Source organism: Lolium perenne, chromosome 3 (genome assembly GCF_019359855.2).
Source record: "Lolium perenne isolate Kyuss_39 chromosome 3, Kyuss_2.0, whole genome shotgun sequence".
NCBI classification, from domain to species: domain Eukaryota; kingdom Viridiplantae; phylum Streptophyta; class Magnoliopsida; order Poales; family Poaceae; genus Lolium; species Lolium perenne.
This window is the reverse complement of record NC_067246.2, coordinates 213,985,128-213,997,359: the sequence shown is the minus strand read 5'-3', so window position 1 is coordinate 213,997,359 and position 12,232 is coordinate 213,985,128. Positions and strand designations below refer to the sequence as shown.

Sequence of the window (12,232 nt, the reverse complement as noted above, 5' to 3'; positions counted from 1 at the left end):
AGCAGTAGTATAGTGCCGCGAGAGCAATCTAAACCCAGAAATGCAGTACTATCCCCGTCTCGGTTTAACAGGCACGCACGCAGTTTAAGATAAATTTTGACCATTGATTTGGTCAACAAAATATGACTTATATATCTACAAAATTTATATCATTAGATTCGTATGCAAAAAAGCTTTCCAGTGATATATTTTTTATGACATATATTTCATATTTTATCGATTAAAATAATGGTCAAAACAATTTCTTAAACTACGTGCGCGCCTGTTAAACTGGAACGGAGGGAGTAGTAAATGATTCAACAATAATTATGCTCTAAATAAATGTAAATCTTGCAGTGAATGCAGTATACAGTTACTTGGCAATAAAACGGAACCATACGCATCGGACACGAGCAACAAACTGTTCCTACAAAACCCCCGTCACCAGGGTTCCCTCCTGGCTGCTCTGCCATTCCAGTCCCCGCACAAGGCCAGCCCAGTGCGTACCGACGCCGGACTCCCCCACAGCTGGAGCTGGACTGCAGCTGAGCCGCCGTACTTTTAATCCTCTCGCCGTCTCCTTCCCGGGCCTCGACTCCCTCCCAGTTACTTCTTCCTCCTCCGCCTCGTCCGCTCCACCGCGAGGAGCGCGCCGCGCGCTGCTCGATCGCCGCCTACCTACCGCACCACCCCACCTACCGCCTCTCCATCTCACACTCTCTCCCCCGCCCGCGCTCGCTCGCTCGCTCGCACCACCAAATCTCCGGCGCGATCGAGCCTGCGCCGCGCTCCGCCGCGCTGCGTGGCCGTTCCCGCCCCCAAATCCGAAGCCACTGGACGAGCGGCGCCTCCTTACACCCAGGCTACCTCGGACGCTCCGCCGCCGGGCCCCCCTCCGCCTCCGCGGAGAGGAGATCCACCTGCACGGTTTTTGTCCTGTCGGTAAGCCGGCCCTCACCCGCTTGGATTCGGCTCGCTCTGATCTAGTAGTACTCCGTTTTTTTTTTTTTTTTGCTCCGCGAGAAATCGAATCCGATAGTATATCTGCCACGCCCCGTCAAGCTAGCGTAAATGCGTCCGTACTGGAATACTCGCTGCAGCAGCCGCGGATTCCTTCTGCCGGTACGAACTCCACTAGCGTACGCACTGCGTCCGTATGATTCGGTCCCTGCTGTTCAGCGCGCACAGGATGGATCTCAACGGTGCTGTTGCCCTGAGCTATTCCTGTGTCCCCTGGTTCTTCCCATTTTGGTCATAAATAGCCGCCGGCCGGAGCCAAGGGTTGAGCTATAGTTCCACGCCATTGCATGGTTGCCTATGGAATTTCGGACATTCTATGGTTACTGTATGGTGACGTGTTGAGTGATCTGCTCTACTTTTTCCTGTTTATACCCAAGGTTTCTACCGAGTTGCTAAATCCAGGTAAATAAGGGCCTGGATCTAGACAGTGAAATGTATGCCCCCACTCAGTACCAGGACACGACCCGCTGGTGACGCGGATAGGATAATTCACTGCACATTTTAGCTGACATCATTAACTGTGTGCACCGCTCATAACGCTTAGTTCGATTAAATGTGAGTATCTGTAAAATTGTAGGTCATGTCTGGTTGTATATGCAGCATCCAGGTGTTGCAACAGACATGCAGGCTAAACCGGAATTCTGATGAGACATGGCAAACTTTCATGTGATGACATCGAGGGTTGGGTTCTTTTTTGGAAGCTAATTTCCATCTGGATGCACGGACTTCTGTTTAGTCACTAATCCTTCATTTTACACCACCAACCAAGTTGCCAGCAACTGAGCCTTTACTGATCTCAAAGGTTGCCCTTTCTCGTGGGCAACACAAAAGCCTCACGCAGCCCACATGTCCTCACTGTTTTCAGTTGGATGTTACTATCAAGTGTTTTTTTGAATTTAGAAAACAAGCTGTCGATTGTGTTTTCTCAAGTTTGCCAGTATTGTCGTACCTGTGCATAGTCTGTTATTCTACCAAAACAAGCTGTCGATTGTGTTTTCTCAAGTTTGCAAGTATTGTCGTACCTGTGCATAGTCTGTTATTCTACCGTGCATTACTTTGTTACAAATACGGATACCTTCTGTACCATTAGCTTTTCTACTGGACAAAGTAAGTGTATAGTGGGTTTAGGTTAAGCATACCCTGAGGTGCTGATAAATATCAGTATTCGGTTCTTGTATCAGGGCTGCCAACCAGTTTGGTGGTACTGAAGATGGGGTGAACGAATTCCTATCTAAATAATGAGATATAATAAAATCTGATGACCATGAAACCTCCTTAGGAGACTTCTATATGAGTGGTTTCTGATTTTCTTGAGATCTGTATTAAGGGGCTTTTCTTTTTGCAGATATCATCCAGATTGATCAGTGGCCATACCGTATAGGCGTATACCAAGTTTCTTCTATGGCTTATGTTAGCATGCAAAATGGGGTGCCCATGGTTTCAGAATGAGGGACTACACCATCTGACAAATGGATGAAACACCAACCAGTTCTGGGCAGTCTGAAGCTACTTCATGTGAACCGAGCTTGTGGCCGCCAGACTTTCTGGAGAAGATAGAATCTGTTGCCATATCAAGAAATCAAGAAGTTTTGGCTGATAAAGAATCCCGATTCAGTTTGGCCAATTCAAGGTCCTCGTCCTGGAAGGCTTCTCAATTACTGTGGTCAACAGGAACTTATTCAGGGTTTATTCCTAATGGTTTCTATTCAATCATCCCGGTGAGGATTTCCCCCCCTCAGTAAACTTTTTTTTTTGTTATTTAGACATAGTCCTTAAAATAGCTACACTAGATTATGTTTTGTACGCCATGTGGCTTTTGAGGTAGATGTTTCCAGTTCCATGTCAAGTACCCACTTTCATTTCGTGTCAAACACCCACTTTCTCAAGAAGATGCTGAATTCTCCTCCAAATTGGCAACGGTGGAAGTGGACTTGATTTGTATTTTTTATTTGTTGTCCTTGGCCCCCTTTTGTTTCTGGGACTTCCAATTCTGTCATTGTGGTAACACTAAATCTCAAAATGGAATAAGGCCTATATATTTGAATGGCTGTATTGTTTCAGACCATCACATTTCATATTGGTATGATGCACCACAGTTTTGTGGCACATGAAACATCTCACCTTCCAAAATTCTTTATACAATGAGAAATCAAGTTGTTTCCTTGAAAAATGCACAACTGTGTTCCTAGGTCGAAAGATTATTGATCATTGGAAATGCACTAGAATTTGAGTTTTGATTTCAGTCTTTTTTACTTATCTTTTAATCAGATTATTAAGCTACAAATGATTTAGGGGAATTTATGCTTTTGTTTCAGTTCTTTGTGGTTATGTTTTCCATCTGTGATGCACTCATACAGGATAAAAAGCTGAAGGAGATTTTCCCAACAATACCATCACTGAATGACCTTCAAAGTCTTGAAGCAGATGGGCTTAAACCTGACATAATTGTTGTAGACGTTGAGAAGGATAAGAAAATTTTCATGTTGAAGCAGCTTAGTGGTGCACTTGTGAAAGGATTGAACAACCCAGCTTTAGTGATAAAGAAGATAGCGGGTTTGGTAAGTTATACAACTGTCTGTTTTCCCCATGTGCAATTCCCTATTGGGAGCTTGATTGGTCACTGTTATTATATGATTTTAGAGTGCTTTGATGCTTACATGTAAAACCAAACCAAGTTTGTTTTGAAAATTTGGACAGAGAAATATTCAGAACTGATATTTTCGTTACTCCTTGCATTAATAACATCAAGGCTGTCCTTACTGAATTAATGTTAGATTCAGAAAGTATTAGCTTATTGCTTGATGCATGTCTAACACTTGGCAAGTTATTCTCAAACAGGTTTTTGACTGCTTCAAGGGCCAAAATCCTGATGTAAGTCCAGGAAGAGCTTCAGCCGAAGATACCCATTTCTTTGGAAGTAGAGGACCACAACTTCTTGGGCAGATAAAGCATGGATCATGCCGACCCCGAGCCATTCTATTTAAAGTTCTTGCAGATGCTGTTGGCCTTGAGAGCAAACTTGTTGTGGTATGTTGACATCCCTTTTCATGTTATGTGGATTATACGGTAAAACTAAGTTCAAATGCTTAAAATCATATCTTTCATAGGGTCTACCTGATGAGGGTGCAGTTGGATTTGTGGATTCCTACAAACATATGTCTGTGGTAGTTCCGTTGAATTCTATGGAGCTGCTAGTTGACCTCATGAGATTTCCAGGCCAATTGATTCCTTTTTCAGCCAAGGCTATCTTCATATCACATATCTCTGCTGCTGGTGAGAGTGATTCAGCTGAAAATGACTCGTGTGATTCTCCCCTTGAGCCTAATAGCCCTCTATATGGCTTATCTGATAAAGTGGAAGCTGAAGGGTATGCTTATGCATTATATTTCTCTTCTTCAGGACTTTGTTATGTTTCCAGTATCTAAGTGAGTATCATGATAGAGAGTTACTGTGCTGGTTCTTGCTAATATTTTGTTAGCGTAAATAAAGTTGTCAACAGGCTTTAATGGATGAACTTCTATCTTGAACCTTCTGGCCAATAGCGGGACATTGTGATTTTGACCATACATTTTCAGTATAGTGATGGTTGACCGCTGTCATTTTTTTTTGTTGGGTAGGATACAAGTGAATTTGAAACACATAATGCATTAGAACTGTAATATTGATTCATTCTAGCATACGTCTTGTTCGAACCAACTATATGTATTATTTAAACCTTGCTGAAAATCCAACTAATTTGTAAGACATGGTGATGTAACCCTGCTGGTCTAGGTTGGTTGGAGCATTATGATTGCATGGTGGGTACATAAGTGAATCTTCAAACTTGCAGCATAGATGATGAGATAGGTTATTGACATGAAGAAAAATATAGAATATTCGAGGATGTTGCACGGGAAGGTCATAAATGATTACATTAACAAAATATCGAAATTGTAAGAGGAAAATAGTTCATGGATATTTTTTATCATATAGTTGTTGCGCTAAAAAGTACCATCGGAAAAGCAAAGAGATCTTGTAGAAAGATAGGTCTAAATGCAGAGAGAAGTTTACATGCTCTGGTATAGCATCTACGCAAAAAAAAAGTGTCACTTGTATTGGTCTATTCCTTCTTCTTTTGTTTGCTTGCATCTTTCTGTAATTTTCTTCTAACTTTCTCGAGTTTATATTTTGAACAAGATAAAAACATTCCATCTCTATCTCAGTGCAGAATTGAAGGCTCATCAAATCTATCTGGGCGTTCATTGCGTAATACAATGTTGAGATCAAGAACATTTTCAGAGGGGAAACTAAGGTATCACCTAATAGTGTAAATATTATTCATTCCTAACTGATTGGTAGATTTATTTGTTTAGTTTTGCTTCAGCTCACCCTTTAAGAAAACTAGTTTCTGAGTCTCAGTCACTTACAGAGGACAGTTTTGTTCTTCTCACGTACGAATCAATGTACATATGCATGCAGTGAATATTTCGATGCCTGCATGCAGAATTTTAAAGCAAGTCAATGTTCCAAACCTAACGTTTGCATGATACCCTAGGCCTCTAGGGTAATCACTTCATACATCTTATAGCCGTGATGGCATCTTTGCTTGGGCTAACTAGTGCTACATGGAAAAGGGCAATGTGGAAGAGGCACTAGACGAGGTGCCAGACACTTGTAGATCCTAGCATGCTGTCAAACATGTCCGACAGTAGGAAGTAGATTAGCTTGACAAGGGTGGGTCAGGAGTCAGAGTCAGAGTCAGAGTCGGATGGAGGAGGCCAGGCCAAGGAGGGGTGGGATCAGGTGGTGACTGATGAGGTCGGGAAGGATGACATGAGGAGGGGGATATTGTTGTAAAACTGCAATTAATCAAACTACGCTTCATAACTTATGGACTAGTTGTAATCCCCACCACTGACCTGCATTGTAACTCAGAAACTATTCAGAAAGGGAGTGTACAGAAGCGTCTGTTTTGTCAGAGCTTTTATGGAATGATCTGATACTTGTGTTAACATTGACTGCCTTGTTGCATTTTCTAAGATTCTTCTTTTGTTTTCTAACCAGCACGTCATGTAGTGAGCCAAACATAGCAAATGCCTTTTGGAGGCGAAGCCAGAGGAGAGGAGTCGCTGAAGAACCTCGTGGTGCTAGTTCAAGGTTACCAATCAACTCTATGCATTAACTGCTCTAGTAAAATTGCATAATCTATTGTGTGTTGTTCGTAGTTCTTTTCCTAAGGCTATAACCCTATTGCCGAGAGCTGCTGGGGTATTTTTACCGATGATTTAGTTTACATATTGGCAGGTTCTATGCGTTATTTATAGGTTTGAGATATTCCATTTGTTTGATTTACCTTTGATTCTCTTTGCTGAAACTTATAACTAATATTACCATGTTATTTGCATGTTTATAGTATTACTGAAACTTGTAACTAGTGTTACCATGTGTTACTGAAACTTATAACTAGTATTACCATGTATTACTGAAACTTGTAACTTGAATTACCATGTTAGTGGCATGTCTGCAGTTTGTGAACTTTCCTGTGTTACCAAATGCTTACCTAATATTGAGTATTCTCTTAGATGATAGGAACTATAACCATCTGTCTATTGTTTCATTGTGTCTGCCTCCCAGTTTCTTGAGGTATCTATGTTCTCATATGATACTTTTATCAATTTTCCATCGATGTAGCCCCGAGCATCCATTAATGAGGGCAAAAGGAAGATCTATACTTGGCGGTGAGAGGCAATCGTTTCAGGAATACACAGATGTAGTTACATCAAGGTTTGTCAGCTGTTTCTTTTGTGGGTGCAGTGTTACAGTTTTTAATTGTTTTTTGGCATGGCTATTCTCCATGGTGTGTTGATACCACAACTATGTGTTCATAATTGAAACTGTTTTGATAGATGGCTTTGTTATAGTTCTGTCCACCAATTGGTTCACACTTTTGGCTTTCTGGCAAGTTCTGATTGTGGACTAGAATCCCTAGTTGGTTTTTGGGAAGCCAGATTAATCTTTTGTTAGTTTACTTTTCTTTTGCAAAGCTTCTTTTCATATATGTGAAAATAGTTCGGGTAGCAACTCCAGTTTTAATAAACCATTACACGCTTGCAGATCAGATGATCCGGGTGGCACTACTACACCTAACCCTAGAAGAATAAGACGAAGAAGCATTAGCATCACACCTGAGATTGGAGATGACATTGTGAGGTAATTCGTGTTTTGAACTATCAAGTTGTGTAGCTGTACATGATCCCTTCACTGACAGTATATCAATTCAAGAATCACTACACAGTTTGCTCATGGCTGTGTTTAGATGCTAGATCTCTTAGAGCATGTGTCTGTCTGTATTCTGTTAGATATCCTTATTGAGCATCAGGTATTTACTTTTCAAATCTGAAATCTTTGACAGGGCAGTTCGGGCTATGAATGAAACACTAAAGCAGAATCGCCTCCAAAGGGATCATGTTAATGATGGGTCATGTTCATATATTGGGGAAGACAAAAACGATGCAAATGACGGCCCAAATGATGTACATGCTTGTTTCACTGTCTACATCCTCTATGTTGGCTTTTCATATCTTCTGCATGTAATTGTCATTTGAGTTTCACCACCTTGGCCTCTCATTTTTGACTCTCAGGATGATAAGTCTGGGAGAACTGTTGCTACCAACAATGGCTTGAGAAACCGAGCTGGTTCTACTCAGAAAGCTATGTCATTGCCTACTTCGCCTCATGACTATGGGGGTGAAAACTCCGAAACAGGCGATAATTGTGATTTTATAAGCAAAGAGAAGATGGTATTCGCATGGAACAAGGTTTTGCAAAGCTCTCCCTTTAATAAGCCTTTGTTGCCTTTTCAAGAGTGGAACATAGATTTCTCTGAGCTCACAATTGGTACACGGGTTGGAATAGGCAAGTAATCTTGAACTTACTCAGACAAATTTACTGCTGTAGATTTGTTGATACAAACTTTTTAAATGCACCTCCCATTCTTGTGCTCTGTTTGTGCTCCTTGCATTGATATGTATTGCTTCTTTCACTATGATACGATCCTTTGCTAATATCCATTCAAAATCATACGATTAACGGAAAGTGAAAGTTTGGTATGACTAGTTTTCTATTTAATAGCTATCAATCTATCATTAATGGTTATTGTAACCAAATCAATCAAACTCAATTTATCCCAAGTCTTACACACTGCATCTTGATATTGTTATATCTGCCTTCATATTTTTGACTTTGTTGAAGCTATTCGTACAGTTTCATCATTGCTTTACTAAAACTATATATCAAATTAAATCAAGTATCCAGGGAGAATTTTGATACTATAAAACTGAACAGCAGTTTATGTTCTGAAATTTTAACAACATCACCAACTTTTAATTCCATTTTTTCGAGGACATTAAGTGGAGCTTATTCATCACTGATAGTTAAAAAACAAGAGCACACATGCTAACCCGCATGGTGATAAACATGAAGACTTGCTTGCGCCATTTTATAGTCATCATAATTCTATCTTCTGTTTTCATATTGGAAATGATCTAGCTTGAAATGGTCCGTTTTATTTTGTGTTTTTTTGTAGTTTGACATGTTTCTTAGCCTGAGAAAAGCTTACCGAGTGATCTTGCTTTTTGTCGAAACACTTCATCAGGATTCTTTGGAGAGGTTTTCCGGGGTATATGGAATGGTACTGATGTCGCTATCAAAGTATTTCTAGAGCAGGATCTGACTACTGAAAACATGGAAGATTTTTGCAATGAGATATACATCCTGAGGTACCTGAACTACTCTTGATTGAGTAATGTAGATAACTTACTGGTTTTCATAACCTACATGATTGCTCTAATCATTTTACTATTTCCTTTCAGCCGGCTGCGACATCCAAATGGTAAGGGTTCATTTTGACCAAATGCAGTGTACATTCTGAAACCGCTATCTCAGCATCTCCACTCTAGACATTAACTGCTGTATGTTAGAACATGGCTTTTAAACCATTTTTTGCATTTTCTTCTGTAGTAATTTTGTTTCTTGGGGCATGCATGGTGCCTCCTCACCTGTCAATGGTTACTGAATATATGGAAATGGGATCACTGTACTATCTCATCCATATGAGTGGTCAGAAAAAGAGGCTCAGTTGGCGTAGGAGGCTGAAAATTATACGTGATATATGCAGGTTAGCTCCTTCCCTGTATATGATAAATGATACTCTATGCATATCTATTAGTGTTATTTATTTCCCAAGGCACTTTTAAGAAAATACCCCCTCTGTTTGATGTAATTCTCTTGTTATATGGAGTTTTGATGTAATTCTCTTGTTATATGGAGTTTAGATGCTCAGTCTTGTTCCAGCTCCCACCTTTTATAATTAATTGTGCATCTAAAAGGAATTATTTTATTATTAAAGGGGGTTGATGTGCATACACCGCATGAAGATAGTTCACAGGGACCTGAAAAGTGCCAACTGTCTGGTGAACAAGCACTGGACTGTCAAGATATGCGACTTTGGCCTTTCCCGAGCAATGACAGATAGTCCTATGACTGATAGCTCCTCTGCTGGCACGCCAGAATGGATGGCCCCTGAGCTCATAAAGAACGAACCCTTCTCAGAAAAATGTGACATTTTCAGCCTTGGTGTGATAATGTGGGAGCTGTGTACATTGAGCCGCCCATGGGATGGGATCTCCCCAGTCCAAGTAAGCATTCATCCACTTTTCACCAAACGTATGCAGCATTAATAAAGATGGGTCCAGAATGATTCTCTTAACTGAAGCATTTGACACATCTTATCTTTTCTACTATCATAGTTTTCGTTAATCTTGTGTGGTGCATTCCTATTTCTTGGTGGTTCTCGTAGATGTTAATTGGCAAAGCGGTTGTTTTGGATTAGAGTTGTCGACTGACCTTGATAAGTTGGCCTTTGATAGGTGGTGTATGCAGTTGCTAATGAAGGGTCACGGCTTGAAATACCCGAAGGACCTCTTGGCAAGTTAATTGCAGGTAATGATGCTTTCTAGCACCATGTTTCCTTATTCCAAGTTTCCTGTGGAACCAATCTGGACTCATGTTGGGACAATGTTCGTCAGCTTATTCTGCTCTTTAATTCCAGCTTAGCAACGGTTATTTTGTTTGACACAGATTGCTGGGCCGAGCCCCAGGATCGACCAAGCTGCCAGGAGGTCCTCACTCGCTTGCTTGACTGCGAATACGCTGACAGCTGAAACGAACCTGACCAACTAGTTCCGTCCCTGCCACCCGGTGCGTTCAAGAACAGTTACTTGTATACAACTTGTAAAAATCTAGCCTGTTGATCTAGCAGATCGGCAAAGGATGCATACATTAAACTCTTGTATTTTGGCTGTATATCGGTAATCCTTTCTTTCGAAATTGTAAAAAGGAACAATTTCTCCTTTTATAAAAAAGAATTGCGTCTCCGTGGATCTATGGAGCACGGAGCTTTGCATGCCATCGTTTCATGTTAACTTCCAACCAAAATTGAGGACAGATAAAAAATTGAAAACAATATGGATTACATCTACCAACCAATTAAACTCTAGTTTATCTACTTAAACTCTAGTTTATAAGTATAAACTTATGTTACTAGTGTATCTGCTAACAAAACCTGACTGCATTGCAGTACGTTCTGATTCTCCTAATAACACAAACATGCAGTAGGAAATTATGAAACTAGGCCAAGGTAGTCAAGTTCAACGGAACCCAGCCACTTTGTCCCGTTCCTCTCGGTCACTTCGCTGAGGGTGACGCCTTTGGCGGCCGTGAGCTCCTCCACCTCCATGCCGTTGGCATCGAGCCGTACTCCCACCAGGTGCTTCACCGGAGCTATGGTCGTGTTCGGCCGCCCCTTCTCCTGGTTCAGGGCCACCCAGTACCCGCCCTTCCCATCACGCCTCACGTTGTCCGGGTAGCCCGGCAAATCGGCGAGCAGCTCGTAATGTCCAGCCTTCGTTCCTTGGAGGTAGAACCTGTGCACCTGGCATGGCACGGTGTGAGCCACGACGACATAGGTCCTGTCGTAGCTCACTGCCACGCCGTTGGGGTATGTCAGGCCGTCCTCGAGCACGGTGGCCTGCTTCGTCGTGGCATTGTACTTCAGCAGCCTCCCTGTGGCGTCAGCGTTCATCATTATTTCAGTGTTGAATCTGCAGAAAAGATTAATAGCACAACACCAATGGTGATTCAGCTTTAGCTTTGTCGCTCCTGAAGTAAGATTAATCTTAACATGCAGGAACAATTATCGACTATTTACGTACCTGCGTGGATACGTGACGCTGCTATCAGTGAAGTAGACGTCACCGGTAGCTTGATCGACGTCGATGCCGTTGACAAAGTTGAAGGGAACGCCATCGGCTCCTGTGGCGAGCACCTCGGCCTCTCCGCCGTCGGACCCGACCTTCATGAGCCCCTTGTAGGCGTCGGCGATGTAGAGGTCGCCGGACTTGTGGTGGAAGGCGAGCCCAGCGGGCGGCCGCACAGGCTCTCCGTCTCCTCGGACGGCGCGACGGGCACGGTGCACAGCGGGAGCTTCCTGTAGCTAGCGTGGTGGGCGAAGGTGGTCCAGCCGACGGCGCTGCCGCCCCATTTGAGGACACGGCCGTCGGAGACGCCGCTGTAGGGCCCCTGGCCACGCGCGTCGAAGGCGAGGCTCTCCGCGCCGGTGACGCCGTTGGGGAGGAGGAGGCGGAAGCTCCACTCGGTCGTGCTGGTCTTGATTTCCGCTGCCGCGCACGACGGGACCAGGAAGACGGCGAGGAGGCCGGCGAGAAGGACGAGCCACGCGCTCGACAAGCCGCTGCGTCCCATGATCGATCTAGGCTAGTACTCCGTACATGTGTTTTGCGAACTCGCGAGTTTTTGGATGCGATGAAGTTTTGGCTTTGCCGGCGGGCGGTTTCCGGCATATTTAAAGGCGCCGTAGTGTTGAGAGTTGTAATCGCCGTTCTTTTGTTTCTGTATCGACGTAGAGTCGTAAACTTGAAATCGCACGGCGGTATAGAGTTCCGATGCACATTGGTTAACCGCGGAAGCGTTCCGGTGCGACTTAAGATCGAGTTCCCCAGCCTCTGGGTTCACTCTGCCATCCACGTATGTACGCGCTGCGACTGGACATCTATCTATATCTATGCCTACTAATAAAGGAAGTAAGGTTTCTCCCTAAATTTTTCGTCCGTTTTAGATGTACCCCTACTTTTCAGCTGAAATTACATAGAATGCCACCGGTTAGTCAATAAAACGA

General features: G+C 42.8%; 1 protein-coding gene and 1 pseudogene across 1 annotated transcript; one reads left to right on the top strand and one right to left on the bottom strand.

The window, feature by feature from the left end:
- The first annotated feature begins 445 nt into the window (after positions 1-445).
- LOC127343303 (probable serine/threonine-protein kinase SIS8) lies at positions 446-10,446 on the top strand. Its single transcript, XM_051369420.1, has 17 exons — positions 446-921; positions 2,345-2,717; positions 3,357-3,557; positions 3,838-4,026; positions 4,107-4,366; positions 5,207-5,290; positions 6,043-6,135; positions 6,670-6,762; positions 7,093-7,188; positions 7,391-7,511; positions 7,620-7,893; positions 8,633-8,756; positions 8,850-8,869; positions 8,998-9,154; positions 9,386-9,674; positions 9,906-9,978; positions 10,117-10,446. Exons 2-17 carry the CDS (start codon positions 2,469-2,471, stop codon positions 10,197-10,199), a joined length of 2,406 nt encoding a protein of 801 aa, XP_051225380.1. The 5' UTR covers positions 446-921; positions 2,345-2,468; the 3' UTR covers positions 10,200-10,446.
- Positions 10,447-10,570: 124 nt separating this feature from the next.
- Positions 10,571-11,799, bottom strand: LOC127343304 (protein STRICTOSIDINE SYNTHASE-LIKE 10-like; annotated as a pseudogene).
- Between the last annotated feature and the right edge of the window lie 433 nt (positions 11,800-12,232).